This window comes from Mobula birostris, chromosome 27 (genome assembly GCF_030028105.1).
Source record: "Mobula birostris isolate sMobBir1 chromosome 27, sMobBir1.hap1, whole genome shotgun sequence".
Taxonomy (NCBI): domain Eukaryota; kingdom Metazoa; phylum Chordata; class Chondrichthyes; order Myliobatiformes; family Myliobatidae; genus Mobula; species Mobula birostris.
In genome coordinates this window covers 40,331,761-40,347,571 of record NC_092396.1, presented here as the reverse complement: position 1 = coordinate 40,347,571, position 15,811 = coordinate 40,331,761, and the positions used below count along the sequence as shown (strand labels likewise).

The window sequence follows — 15,811 nt, the reverse complement described above, 5'->3', positions numbered from 1 at the left end:
ATAAATTCCTGGCTTATTCTTAGAACCTTTCTTAAACAATGGAACAACATTAGCTATCCTCCAAATCCTCCAGCACCTCATCCATGGGCAAGAACGTTTTAAGTATCTCTGTTATGGCCCCTGCGATTTCTGCACTAGTTTCCTACAGAACACCTTGTCAGGTCTAAGAGAAATTATCTACCCTAGTTTGCCTGAAGACAGCAAACACCTCCTCCTCTGTAAACTGTATAGGGCCCATGACCTCACTGCTTTTTGCCTCACTACGAGAGCCTCTGTGTTCAAGTAAATACAGACACAAAAAATCTATTTATGATATCCCCCATCCCTTCTGGCTCCATGCATAGATGACCACTGATCTTCCAGGGGATCAATTTTGTCCCTTGCTCTTAACATATCTGTAGAAGGCCTGGGGATTCTCCTTCAGCTTGTGTGCTAGAGCAACCTCATGCCTTCTTGTAGCTCTCCTGATTTCCTTCTTAAGTGTTCTCTTGCATTTCTTATACTCAAGCACTTCATTTGCTCCTTTCCACCTAGACTCTCCCTTTCTTTTTCTTAACCAAGGTTAACAACAAAGTTCCCTAAACCTGCTATCTTTGCCTTTCATTCTGACAGGAATATACAAAAGTTCACTTTTTCACCTTTAACAAATCACCTCTCACTGCTTTACTCCAAAGAGATAAGCCGTAGCTTGCTCAACCAATACTCATAAAACATGCTGTGTAATCCAGGCAGCATCCTGGTAAATGTCCTCTGCACCTTCTCTAAAGCTTCCACATCCTTTCTGTACCGAGGTGACCAGAACTAAACACAATATTCTGAGTGTGGTCTAACCAGAGCATTACAGAGCTACAACATGACCTTGCAGCTCTTGAACCGAAATCTCCAACTAATGAAGGCCAACATACCATACACCTTCTTAACCACCCTATCAACTCATGCTGGAACGTGAGGGATATCTGGACATGAGGCCCAAGATCCTTGTGTTACTTTATCAATAAATTCATTCAGACTTGTGAGACACGACCTGGCCCTCGCAAAGCCATTTTGACTATGCTTCTCCGAATGCAAGCAAATCCTGTCTCTAAGAATTGTCTCTAATAGATTGCTTATCACTGACAGAAGACTCACTGGTTTATGATATCCAGGGTTACCGAACAAAGGAATAACATTTGCCATCATCCAGCCAACTGGTACTATTTCAGTGGCCACTGAGGACCTCCCCTACTTCCTCGGACTTCAGGAGCATTTCCTCTTTTATCCCTCATTGGTCCTACCCTTGCTTTAGTTAACTTCCTGTTCTTCATGTATGTGTGAAACGTCTTGGGATTTCCCTTAATCCTATTTGCCAAGCCCTTCTTATGTCCCCTACTTGCTCTCGTAAATCTATTCCTAAGCTCCTTCCTAGCCACCTTGCAAATTTTAAGAGAACTAGGCTTCCTAAGCCTTAAGTATATTTTTTTCTTCCTCTTGACTAGATGCTCCACGTATCTTGTCACAGATGGATCATTTCCCCTCCCATCCTTTCCCTGCCTCAATGGGACAAACCCTCTGTTGCTATTGGGGGGCCTACAGAATACTCCCAATGGAGTAATTGCTCCCTTTCTGCCCGTTTCTTACTTCCACCCACACTGACTCAGCAGAAGATCCCTCCAAAAATTCCTCCTTGTATGCAGCTGTGATACCATTCCTGATTTTCATGCAACTCCCCCACCTCATTTACCTCCCTCTTTGTCCCTTTTGAAACATTAAAACCCAGGAACATCCAGCAGCCGTTTCTGGCCTTGCTGCAAACAAGTCTCCATAATGGCCACAATATCATAGCTCTATGTACTATCCCATACTCTCAGTTCATCACTCTTGGTCCTTGTTCATCGCCACAGTTCTGAATCGATGAATTCATTCCCACAAATGGTTGTGAAGGCTATGTCAATAGGTATATTTAAAGCAGAGGTTGATAGATTCTTGATTAGTTAGGATGAAAAGGGTTACGGGAAGACTTCAGGAGAATGGGGTTGAGAGGGATTATAAACCAGCCATGAATGCTCTAATTATGCTCCATTGCCTTATGATCATCCACCTAACTACAATTATGAGCTTTCCACTGCCTATCCTGCCTCACAGTCTCTCTTCAGGTTACATATACCTTTACACCAACTGCCCCATTCTCTGACCCATAGCTCTGGCCAACTCCCATCTCCCTGCCCAACTAATTTAAACCTTCCCAACAGCTCTAGCAAACTTGCCTGCAAGGATATTGGTCCCCCTCAAATTAAGGCGTAATCTGTCCCTTTTTGCAGGTGATACCTTCCCCAGAGATCCCAATGATTCATAAATCAAAAACTCTGTCCCCTACATCAATTCTTCAACCACATCTTCATCTACCAAATCATCCTATTCTTACCTTCACTGGCGCATTGCACAGGCAGCAATCCCGAGACTGCCACTTTTAAGGTCCTGCTTTTCAGCTTCCTACCTACCTCCCTATACTCCCACTTCATTCTCCCTATATAATCACCACCACTTTCTACTTCTCCCTCCTTCCCTTCTCACCTTACACTTATGTGTCTGTGAAGCCAAGCACAGTTCCAAAGCCAAATTTTAGTGTGCTGATTGATGACAGCACAGTTGTTGGCCGAAGCAAAGGAGGTGACGAATCTTCACACAGGAGGGAGATTGAAAATCTAGTTGTACTGTACCATATCAACCTCTCAATATCAGCAAAATCAAAGTGCTGATTATATTGACTACAAGAGGAAGAACCAGAGATCCATGAGCCAGTCCTCATTAGGGGACTGGAGGGGGACAGGGCCAATAACTTTAAATTCCTTAGTGTTATCATTTCAGAGGATCTGTCCTGGAACCAGCATGTAAATGCCATTACAAAGAAGGCATGGCTGCACTCAAATCTCTTAGAAGCTTGTGCTGATTCGCTATGTCAAACTTCTATAGATATAGATTGCAGGGTATCCTGACTGCTTGTGTCACAGCCTAATACAAAAACACCAATGATCAATAAGAGAAAAGCCTACAAAAAGTGGTGGATACAATCCAGTCCATCATAGCAAAAGCCCACCCCACCAAAGAAACACAACTACAAGGAGCGCTGCCACAAGAAAGCAGTATCCATCATCAAGAACCCTGCCATCCAGGCCATTCACTCTTCTTGCTACTATCATTAGGCAGGAAGTATAGGAGCCTCAGGTTCCACACCACCATGTTCAGGAAGTTATTACCCTACAACCAACAGGCTCCTGAACACGCATGGATAACTTCACTCACCTCAACTATGAGCTGATTCTACAATCTAGACTCACTTTCAAGGACACTACAATTCATGTTCTCAGCATTATTTATATATCTGCTTGTGTATTTTATTATTAGAATTTGTTTTATTCTTGCATTTGTAGTTTGTTTTCTTTTGCACATTGGTTGGTTGTAAGTCTGTGTGTAATTTTTTATTGATTCTGTTGTATTTTTGTGCTCTATTGTGAACGCCTGCAAGAAGATAAATCTCAGGGTAGCAGATTGTGGCATATACATACTTTGAGAATAAATTTACTTTAAAGCCACTTGAATTTGCTTCTAAGACACCGAGTTGGTGTCAGTGCTATGTCTTTCCTCTGCTAGTTCACATCCCACCCACCCCCTCAACAGTATCTAAAGCTGTAATTGAGGGGATCGGCCACAGGGGTACCCTTCACTGGCTGCTTATCCCCTCCTTCCCACTCTTGATGGTCACCTAATTACTTGAGTCTTGCACCTTAGGTGTAACAACCTCTCTGTATCTTCTGTCAATCAACCCTCAGCTTCCCAAACAATCTAGAGTTCATCAGCTCCAGATCCATAACAGTTAAGAAGTTGCAACTGGATGTACTTTTTGCAGGTGTAGCCCTCAGAGATACTGCAATTTAAAATTCATTGCAAAGTAATTTTACAAAACAATGCTCACATTAACAATTTAGCAATCGACCACTGACACATGGTAATATTAAAAAACAGTTAGTTCTGAAGACTTTGGTAACGATAATGATTAAAAAACCCTAAAAATTTAGTCAATAGATAATTGGATAAAGTACGAGATCAAAGGTCCTGAATAAATTCAGGTTCTGAATTCTGGAGCAGGAAGCTGACAGGAAATATTCTAGACGTAATGAATTTTAAGGAGACGAAGCCGATTTCAACAGAGGAAAATAAGGACACCAGTAATATTAAATTAAATATTAATTAAGGAAATAGACAGTTACTGGTGGTTTTAACAAATCCAAGGAGAGGAAGAGTTTCAGAAACTCTGGAATTAGCAAGTTGGCTTGTGAGGTAAATTTCAAAAATGTGACTTCAGATAAGGGATAAAAAGATAATAAGGGTGTGCTTGGAATTTCAAGAGGCACAGTACCTACACCTACTGGAAGTAAAGTTAAATTCTTCACTTCAAGGAAAATGTTATTCATGCTCTAACTGGGGGAAGCAAATGAAGCAAGAAAGTTGAAGCAGCTAATAAATGGTACAAGAAAATCACTTCAGGTTATTTTCATGTAACTCAAATATTGGTACTCCTGAAATTTTAAGTCATGGTCATACCAATCAAATTAGCTTGCTACCTTACTGCCAAGTAGATGAGTTATTTCAGACAAGCAGTGCCCATTATTAGCTGTACCACATAGTCTTAAAAAAAACTTGGTCATTATCCAAATCTGACAGAGCCATCAACAAACACATTAATGCATTTTTTTTCCCTTAGTGAATGCTAATAATCTTACTACACATTTCTAGCAATAGCAGTTTTATCTGGGATTTCAACTAGACATAAATTCAAATAACTTTACAACATAATGCACATTCAATGCATGTCCGTTACCATCTGTTTTTGCTGTGTACACATAGCTCAGAGTATAATTCATTGTTTTTCTTAAATAAAAGAAGCTTATACATCTGTTGAAACATATGAAACAAAATCTACTAAAACACTATTGGTTCATCATTGCACACATTTTCCTTTTGTTAAGTAATGGAATAAAGAAACCTTTCCTGCAAAGAATTAGGAACAGAGAAACAAAGAATGACAATGATGCAATCTATAAAACTGAACTCTTTGGGTGATGTTTTAATTTAAGCATCTCATCTTGAAACAGGATAATACTGGATGAGTGGTATGTAACCACTCTGCCTAGTGCCCAAGGTTTCTAACCTAACAAATTAGAATTAAATAACTCCAGTGCCAGTTTGTAAAAGGCCAAAAGCTACCCAGCTATGGCTTTCAATCCATAATTTGCGAAACTGTTTACTGCTTCTTACCCCTTTACTAGAGACGGGAAACTTTCATATTATATGAAATTTTCTCACACAGAAGGAAACCACTTGTTTTCTTTTAACCCACTTTCTCTCACATGTGTATGTATTTAAACCACTTTGATCCTCCCACTAGTCACCTATGTTAAGGTAATTTACAGAACTTAATTAACATAATAATCAGTCCATTTTTGGAATATGCCTTCAACCCATGTGGTCAAAGGAAAAGAGGAAAATTCTGCAGATCGCACCAAGAACTAGGTGTCACGAGCACTAACATCTGCACTACAGAAGTTAGTGCTCGTGACACCTAGTTCTTGGTGCTGTCTAGAATTTTCCCGTTTTCCTTTTATATGCAGACCGGCCTATTATATGCAGATCATTGGATGATAATCTCAACACTAAACTACTGAACACACACCAGGAGCCAACGTCATCCTCAAATCATAACAAATACCACCTTATAATGTTGTATTATCCACTGTCTGATAATAGATAGATGGTTCATGATGGGGTACCTTCAGCTTTGAAATGAATTGGAGAAAATACTACAATTTAAAAGTGATGTTAACATTTGATTAATTTGTTATACTTTGCACTTCAACAACACTTATAATTAACAAGAATTTCTAAAACCACTCATAAAATCCAGCCAAGTAGCAAAATGATACAAAGTTCTTCAAAAGAGAAAACACCATTTTATCATTGTGGTTAAGTATCATGACACTCAGATAACACTAATTATTATCCTGAGCTCTAAATGAGTCCAATTAAGCATTTTTCTTACAAAGAATTATCAATTTTCAATAAAGTATACAAGCGAAATTTCAAATGGCAGTCAAACAACTAACACAATTGAACTGAATTCTGAGGACTGCAGATAGATTTCAAAGAGAATGGAGTGCATGACTGAAAGCAAATTTGATTATTGTTAGATTCAAAGTACAGGTTGAGCACCTTATCTCAAATTCCAAAATCTGAAAACCTCCAAAATCTATTTTTCTTTTCGATTGCTGATATGATGTCACAAATGGAAAATTCCACAAGGCACTGGGAAGGTTCCTACGTACCACAAGCATTTCTGAGAAATGACCTTACATATGTAATGAACAGAAATTAATGAAAAATAGAAAAACACTGCATTAAGTGAAAAATGAAGATCTCAACTGTGTATTGAAAGACTGGATTCCTCAGCATCGGAGTTAAGCATATGCCGCTTAACGGTATACTGAACATGAAACAAGTCAAGATGTATCACACCAAAGTGAATATTGAAAATAATTGTGAATGTTCAGCCAGCTGGTTGCAGAAATTTAAGAAAAGGCTCTGCATTAAACACCTAAAGATTTGTGGTGATAAACTGTCTGCAGATCACAAAGCAGCAGAGAAATTAATTTATGAGCTTGCCAAGAACATCACTGATGAAACTGTAACACGTGACAACATGGCTGCATCAGTACATACAGTACTGTGCAAAAATCTTACGTACATCAAGTGTTTCATGAAATCTGTTTCTTAGGCACCCTAGGTATATATACGGGCCTACGACTACAGAATTGTATGTGAGATGAGCAAGTGGAAGACAAGGACTGTGTAGCTGTAGCAGAAAAATTCAGTTGGGAATAATGGCCATGCCAAACAGCCACTGACTGTCTACCTGGGGAGGCAAGGTAATGATAGCCTACCTTTCAGATGGTTCAATGTACACATATTGTTTTTTTTAAACACAAAATTATTAAAAATATTATATAAAACTACATTCAGGGTATTTGTACAAGCTGACCATGGAATGTAAATGAATTTTGTGTTTTAGACTTGGTTCCCATCCCCAAATATCTTATTATATTGATGCAAATATTTCAAAATTTAAAATCCAAAACATTTCCAGCCGCTGGCATTATGGATAAGGGGTGCTCAACCTGTATCCCCAGAATGAAAATCTGCAACACGTTACTCCGGCTGCTTGAAAGGTGACTGAAACCGTTCCTACTAATATAGAAGTGCTGCAAAACATCAAATTCCTGAATTATCATTATCATGGGATGAATCCAACCATGATTATTATTCATCGGAATTTGTATTGGTTGGTGTAAAATGCGCATTCAATTAATAGTCTGCTTGGGTGTTTGTGAGATTATAAAACTGAGCATGCTTTCCTTATTCTTGTAAATATAATAGTTTTAGATATCAATAATATCAAATAGAACTAAAAAAAATTAAAGCTGCCATGTACTTTTCCATCAGCATTGTTTTTACTAATTATTACAAGTGGTTTGGCCACAGAAGACATGGGAGTAGTGTTATTCTGAATGAAAGCGATGCAGAGAACAGTAACCTTAGAGTGTTTTGTCCTCAGGATCTTAAGAGGGCAGATTAATGAGGTGGATCAAAAAGGATATAACTCTTTTTATTAGTCGGGGCAAGAATACAAGAGAAAGGAGGTGATGCTAGAACTGTATACAACAGTAAGCAAGACCTTGACAACTACATACATTTCTAGTCACACATTTCAATAAACATTCTGTATGATTGTACGCAAGAGCGGATGCTGCCATGATTGTAAATTTAATAGCGAAGAAGAAAGACTGGGTAAGCTGGGAGTGTTTCCTTTGAAAGAAAGGCGGCTGGAGGAGATACTTAATGATGGTTCAGAAAATTATGAAAGAGAAAGCAGGATGAATCGAGAAGCACAGCTTCAGAGTAATTGGAAGAAGGATTGAAGGGGAGATGTAGAACATTCCCCTTCAGTCACAGGGAAGCAGGAAACAGCAACTCATTGCCTAAAAGAGGGTGGAGGCAGAAACCCTCATCACCTTTAAACCATTATTTATTGTATACTTAGAGCTATGATTTGCTGAGCTGGGGACTTTGAGCTGGAAACTGGGATTAGATTTGGGAGTCTTTTTGGAAGAGTACATATATGATGGGCTAAATGACCTATGTTATAATTTTTTGATTCTTTTACATTGATCAAGATAAATTTTCTTCCCAGATTCTGAATGCCAAAACACAAACTGAAGATACTTCTAAGAGCCACTCTGTTTCTGCCACAGTCATACCGTTATCCCAGCTAAGTCACTGCAACCCCTTCCCATTCACCCACTCTTCCCTTTCACAATGCAAGCAAGTTAGAGACAAATTTAAAACCTCTTTATACTTACATAGTTTGCACAGTAAGTGGAATATAATGTAGAAAGTGGAATATAATGTGGAAAAAGACAGAGGAAAAGAATAAAGAATAACTTCCAGAAATATAACCATACGAGCACCTCATCTCTCCAATATGTGTGCTTGAGCAAAACCAATAAAGATGCCCAACATAAAAAGTGTTAATTGCTGTCATTGAACAAATGGATAGGCAGGCCCCTTCAACACAAGCCCGAAAAAAATAATTTCCTTATAAACTTTGAGAATGCTAGATTGAGTTCAATTCTGAAAAATGAAAACTAAACACAAGCTTATCACAAGCAAAACTATCCATTCTCCATTATAAGAGAGCATAAAGTTGATTTTTAAGGTGATAGAAAAACGTAATGAAAATTGCCAATTAACAATGTAATTACTTATAACCTTCTATCGATATTTAATCAGATCTCAAAACTTGAGCAAATTCTTCTAAAATAACAAAATCCAAACAAAAGTGCATAACACATTTCAAACAATGGAACTTTTAACCATGTTACGAGTAAAGACATTTTCCAAATGTTAAGAACGAATTCTCGAGGGGGAAGAAAAGTTTAGAAATCTGGTTAATATAAATATAACATAAAGGCAACATGTCCTGTTTTTAAAATCAACATTTTACTTACACAGCTGTTTTTATCAATATCTGTTTTAACACTGAACACATTTTACTCATGACCATCTTTTAGCTCAGATATAGAGATTCGGTTTGTGAATATCAATCTAAAAAGTTTCTTAAGGCAACTCTATCAGTAAAGTAGCTTCACTTGAGCTGACAGTCAGTATTCTGCCCTCAATGCAAATGTCATCACTGTACAACTTCATGGTGGGCAATATTCTGCTGAATTACACCACCAATTTTTCATCATAAGTAACTCAAATTGTTTTTACAGATACAAAATACATTTATATGCCATTTTAAAACCAGAACATCAATAACTACCAATTGCAATCCTTAAATTGTACAAGATACACTATCTCTCTCTGATTTGTGCAACATGATGACTTAATTTGAGGAAAAGTGCAGGAAATTGAACAAGAGTAGGCTATCATACAGCCACATTGTACTAAACTTCTTTTGCACACACTAGCATGCATTCAGCTCCACTGGCTCTAATATGGCTGGATATAAAAAGACAAAAGCAATTCTTCTCCTTTAAACTTTACTATGGTGTGACAAATTGCCTCCCAACCCTGAAGAGTTTAATCATAAGTACTTTTCAGGCCTACCGCTGCAATGAAAACTAAAGTACATGAAAAGTCTCTGGCTATTTTAAACAAAGCAGCTCTACTTACCTAATTAATGATTCTAGAATTGCAGGACAGGGACCTTTCTGGAACTCCAGCTCTTTATAATGCAAGGCCTTGGCATATGCACGACATTTAGCAGCTCTCTCTCCAAGGAGGACAATGCCATTATCATCCCTCAAAGGTAAAGGCCCCTGATGGAAATACAGGGATTAGCCATCCTGCAATCCCTTCTTTTATGAACATTTTTCCAAAGCAGCTGATGCAATTACGCAATTGTTAAAAAAAAGACAAACAGTATGTGAATTTCAACAAAAATCTGCCAATATTAGAAATGTGGCGAGGGAAGGAATTACTGATCAGAGAAAATGTCATGGCAGACACAACAAACTGATGATCTCATCCACTGAGGTTATACGGGTGGAACTGAGGAATAAGAAGGGGGTGACCACATTATTGGAATATTATAGATCTCCCAATAGTCAGCAGGATTTAGAGGAGCAAATTTGTATAGATAGCAAGAAAAACCAGGTTGACTGGGACTCCCATTGTAAAAAAACTGGATGGGATAGTGTTTGTAAATGGTGTTTGGGAAGGTTTCCTTAATCAATACATAGAGGTCCCAACTAAAGAAACCATGATTCATCTCCTAATAGAAAACTATACATGGCTGCCGGTGACTCATGGTGCTCAGAAGGACTCAGCGTTAGGACTGCTTCTTTTCACATTATATGTCAATGTTCTGGATAATGTAATTGATGGCTTTGTAGCCAAATTTCCAGGTGATACAAAGATAGGTGAAGGGACAGGCATTGATTAAGGAAGCATGGTGCAGGAGGACATGACAAAGTAGAAAATTGGTCAAAGAAAATGACAGACAGAATACAGTGTAGGGAGGTGTACAGTCATGTACCTTGGTAGAAGGAATAAAGGCATAAACTATTTTCTAAACAGGAAGGAAATTCAAAAATTTGAGGTACGAAGGGACTTAGAAGTCACAGTGCAGGATTCCCTCAAGGTTAATTTGCAGGTTGAGTCAGTAGTAAGGAATGCTAGTGTATTGTTAGCATTCATTTTGGAAGGACTAGAATATAAAAGCATGTAGTGCTGAGGCTTTATAAGGCATTGGCCGGACCCTAATTGCAGTATTGTGAGCAATTTTGGGCTGCTTATTGAAAGAAAGATGTGCTGTCATCTGAGAGAGCCCAGTAGAGGTTCCTTGTGAATAATCCTTAGGATGAAAGAGTTAAAGCATGAGGAGTTTTTGATGGCTCTGGGCCTGTACTCAATGGAGTTCAGTAGGAAGAGGAGGCATTTCATTGAAACATATTAAATAATGAACGGCCTAGCTATAGTGGATGTGGAGAGGACTTCTCCAATAGTGGAACAGTCTAGGACCAGAGGACACAGACGCAGAATACAAGGATATTTCTTTAAAACAGAGATGAGTAGGGATTTCTTCAGCCAGGGTATGGTGAATCCATGGAATTCAATGCTATGGACAGCAGATGTTGATAGGTTCTTGATTAGGAAAAGTGTCAAAGGTTACGGAGAGAAGGCACGAGGATGGGGTTGAGAAGGGTAATGGCCCACTTCTGCTCCTAGGACTTATGGTCTGATAGGTCAGGTAACAGAAGTGTGTGAAGATCACCTTAGCTAGAGCGATCATTATTCCATTAGCTTCAAGATAATTATGGAGAAGAATAGGATTGATCCTTGGTTTGAGATTCTAAATTGGAGAAAGACAAATTTTGACACCATCGGAAAGAATCTGGTTGGAGTGGATTAGGACAAGTTGTTTTCTAGCAAAAGGATGCTTGGTAATTTGGAGGCCTTCAAGAAAGAAATATTAAGAGTACAAAGTCTGTATGTTCCCATTAACATAAGAGGAAAGGTTTACAGGTTGAGGGAACCTTGATTTTCAATGGAGATTGAAGACCTTTTTAAGAAGAGGCATGTGTCTATTAGCAGGTATAGGTAGCAAGGATCAAATAAGATGTTTGAGGAGCATTAGAAATGCAAGAGAACACTTAAGAGGGAAATCAAGAGGACTAAAAGAAGGCATGAGGTAGCTCTGGTAGACAAGATGAAGGACAATCCCAAGTATTTCTGAAGATATATTAAGAGCAAAAGGAGAGCAAGGGACAAAATTGGTCCACTTGAAGATCATCACAGCAATCTATGGATAGAATTGAAAAATAGAGTAGATCCCAAATGGATCCCTTGCATCTGTATTTACTCAGGAGACTGACACAGAGTCTATAGAACCAAGGCAAAACAGTCATAAGGTCATGGACTATATCCTGATTCAGAAGAGGAAGCCCTTACTCTCTTGAACCAAGTTAGTCCCTAGGGCCTTACAAGGTGTCCCCTCTGATCTTGTAGGAGTCTAGTGCATATATTGCAGGGTTCCTGGCAAAGGTACTTAAAACATCCTTAGTCAAGGGTTAGGTACCAGAGGACTAAAGGATAACTAATACTCTTCAGTTATTCAAGGAAAAAGTCCAAGAATAAGCTGGGAGATTTTAGGCTGGTGAGCCTGGGGTCAGTTACGCATAAATTAATGGAAGGTGTACAAGAATAGGAGATAATAAGTATTTGGATAGACAGCACCGGATTAGTGATATACAACATGGTCTTGTGCGTGGTAGGTTGTGTCTAATCAATCAATAGTTTTTGAGGAGGTTACCAGGAAAGGTGACGAAGGCAATGGACATTATCAACATGGACTTGAGCAAGGATTTTGACAAAGTCCCACACAGGAGGCTGGTCCAGAAGGTTCAGTTGCTTGGCATTCAGGATGAAGTAGTAAATTGGATTCAACATTGGCTTAGCAGAAGCTAGAGAGTGGTAGTAGATGGCAACATTGACAGCTTTTGTGCAAATAAAGTTAAATGGATTTGATCTCGCAAACATTGCCAAGAGTTGATCATTGGATAATTAAGGATTAGTTCTTGATTTCAAGAAAAAGTAGAACAGCAGAAAAGTAGCTCTGAGCATACAAGAGGTAAAAACAACCCGTAATAAAACATTAAAACCATAAATTGGGATGCAGAATCAGTTTTTGGCAGAATGGTACCCAAGGTGCTTGGTTAAGCTTATAAATGTTACAAAAAAAGAAACAAAATGTATATAAATATGGGTGAATTAGTTTGACGAGGAGTCATGTGGGAATTGCCAAAGCATTCAAGGACATAAGCCTGCAGCTAAAAGTCACAATAGGGTGGTGCAGAATTAACAATGTTTTATGAAATGGAAATCATGTTTCCCAAATCCCCGAGAACAGGGGTTCCCAACCTTTTTAATGCTTGGACCAATACCATTAAGCAAGGGATCTGTGGACCACATGTTGGGAACTCCTGCTCTAGAGATGCAAAAAGCAAGTTGCAGAGTAATTAAGGGGAAAATTTATAAAACTAATAGATTTGGATTTCCAATGGCATTAGATATTGTAAACTGCTTTATTTTCTGGGTACAGCTTGACAGTTGGTTAACATACAAAACAGTTGGAATTTACAGGTCTTTTTGAATGTCAGAGTGTAAGCTGCAACGATCAGGGCTTATGCCTCAACTATCAGCCAGAACTAAATGGTAGTTCTCTTGTGGCCTCAGGATGAAGGCAGCAACTTAGAGTGAAGAAGAAACGTCTTTATTCAGAGCACCAAAAATCTTCAGAATATCCCATCTCCAAGGACCATGAGTATTAAATCAGCATTGTTATTAAGGGAATTGAGGCATTTAGAGAAAGAAATGCAAACTTTTTGCCATAGTTTTATTGACTAATGGGGCAGGCTCTACTCACTCCACCATTTTGCCATGCTTATTTTGATATAAATAAACATTTTTTGGAATTTGACTTGACAAAAGTTCAGATTCTCTTTTGAAAACCAAATTGAAAACTACAGAAACAACAGGAATTCTGCAGATGCTGGAAATTCAAGCAACACACATCAAAGTTGCTGGTGAACGCAGCAGGTCAGGCAGCATCTGTAGGAAGAGGTGCAGTCGACGTTTCAGGCCGAGACCCTTCGTCAGGACTAACTGAAGGAAGAGTGAGTAAGGGATTTGAAAGTTGGAGGGGGAGGGGGAGATCCAAAATGATAGAAGAAGACAGGAGGGGGAGGGATGGAGCCAAGAGCTGGACAGGTGATTGGTAAAAGGGGATACGAGAGGATCATGGGACAGGAGGTCCGGGAAGAAAGACGGGGGGGGGGGGGACCCAGAGGATGGGCAAGAGGTATATTCAGAGGGACAGAGGGAGAAAAAGGAGAGTGAGAGAAAGAATGTGTGCATAAAAATAAGTAACAGATGGGGCACGAGGGGGAGGTGGGGCCTAGCGGAAGTTAGAGAATGGCACTTCCGCTAGGCCCCACCTCCCCCTCGTACCCCATCTGTTACTTATTTTTATGCACACATTCTTTCTCTCACTCTCCTTTTTCTCCCTCTGTCCCTCTGAATATACCTCTTGCCCATACTCTGGGTCCCCCCCCCTTGTCTTTCTTCCTGGACCTCCTGTCCCATGATCCTCTCGTATCCCCTTTTGCCAATCACCTGTACAGCTCTTGGCTCCATCCCTCTCCCTCCTGTCTTCTCCTATCATTTTGGATCTCCCCCTCCCCCTCCAACTTTCAAATCCCTTACTCACTCTTCCTTCAGTTAGTCCTGACGAAGGGTCTCGGCCTGAAACGTCGACTGCACCTCTTTCTACAGATGCTGCCTGGCCTGCTGCATTCACCAGCAACTTTGATGTTGAAAACTACAGATTCTGAAAATTTGACATAAAAAAGGAAAACACTGAAAACACTAAGCAAGTGTTGCAGTTTCTGTGAAAAATGAAACAGAATTAACAATTCAGGTCCAAGAACCTTATCCATGCTTCACTTTGCACAGAGTCAGCTGGACCTGCAGGGTAATGACAGTAGTATGTGTTCTTGTTTAGGCTTCTCCTTTACCTTGTCACTGTGCTCCATGAACTCTGCCAGGTTCAGCAGGGTTTGCGTGACCTCAGGGATGTCCTGAGAAGTTAAAGCTAGCTCAATACTTCTGATAAGCTCATCTTGCTGTGATTCATGCAGTTCTGACCAACAAGAGAGGAAGGCTGCATTAAACAGATCCCTGTATTAAGACAAAGGTCAAAATAATTTGCATATATTAAGGAAACCAAATTATCTGCCTGTTTAAGAACAATATTGCTTTAGAAAAGAAATGAAGTTATCTAAAATATAACAATGTATTTAATCATACATATTTCACATTTTACACTTATCACAACACAGGATTAGTCCATTTGGCCCATCAGTTCCAAGGGCAGTAATTCCATTGGTAGTTCTATTTCCCTTTTTCCTGTTTCCCTGTATCCTTGCAATTTATTTTCCTCTTACTGTGGATAATGTGTAGCCATTGTTTAGTTCTCCAATCTAACTATTCTCTAAGTGTAGGCCTAGACAGTGAATGTCAGCATTTCATTCAACAATGGAAGTCTGAAGCAAGGCCAGATTTGATGCAGACTTCATATGACACCAGAAACAGGACTTCAAGCATGGTTTGGAAAGGTTGCCATATTTTCCCCAAAAATGTAATGGGGATTCTTTAATTCCTCAGATTGATAATCTGACACTCTACAAAATGATTTTGATCCTTATTTATGATCTACAAGTTGGCATCAATAAGTAAAATTAGAATTTTTACCTTGCCAGAGGATTGTAGGCTTGAGCTAGTGACCAACATGAGCGGAGTGCAGGTGATGGGGATTCTTTTAGTAATTCCACACTTAATCTCCTCAACCATTCCATCCAGTCATCTTTAGAAACTCTTCTGGCTGCACCCCATGCCTGAAAGAAAAATATAAAGTGCAAACATTTACTCTTTTGTGAAACGTTGTCAAGCAGTTCACGACAGAAGCTCAAACTTCAATTAGTTCACTCATTAATGTGATCCCACTAAAATACCTGAATTTTGCTAACAGACAGCCTTTTGAAACAGTGGTCAATTTTAAAAAATAGTTAAATTAATACATTAATGTCTGCTTCATAACAGTGAACAAAGGAATGTGATGTATGTATTAAGCTCTCAGTTGTTAATATCACCAACAGCA

The 15,811-nt window shown here is 39.1% G+C and overlaps 1 protein-coding gene across 3 annotated transcripts in view; it reads right to left on the bottom strand.

Annotated features, from left to right (window-relative positions):
* Positions 1-15,811, bottom strand: part of mtor (mechanistic target of rapamycin kinase) — a 341,456-nt gene that overhangs the window by 182,099 nt on the left and 143,546 nt on the right. For all 3 annotated transcript variants that reach the window (XM_072245239.1, XM_072245242.1, XM_072245241.1), the window contains exons 26-28: positions 15,406-15,548; positions 14,670-14,832; positions 9,766-9,911 (exon numbers count right to left, since the gene is read on the bottom strand). In XM_072245239.1, the coding sequence (XP_072101340.1) occupies positions 9,766-9,911; positions 14,670-14,832; positions 15,406-15,548 (452 nt within the window). The remainder of the gene's footprint in view (positions 1-9,765; positions 9,912-14,669; positions 14,833-15,405; positions 15,549-15,811) is intronic.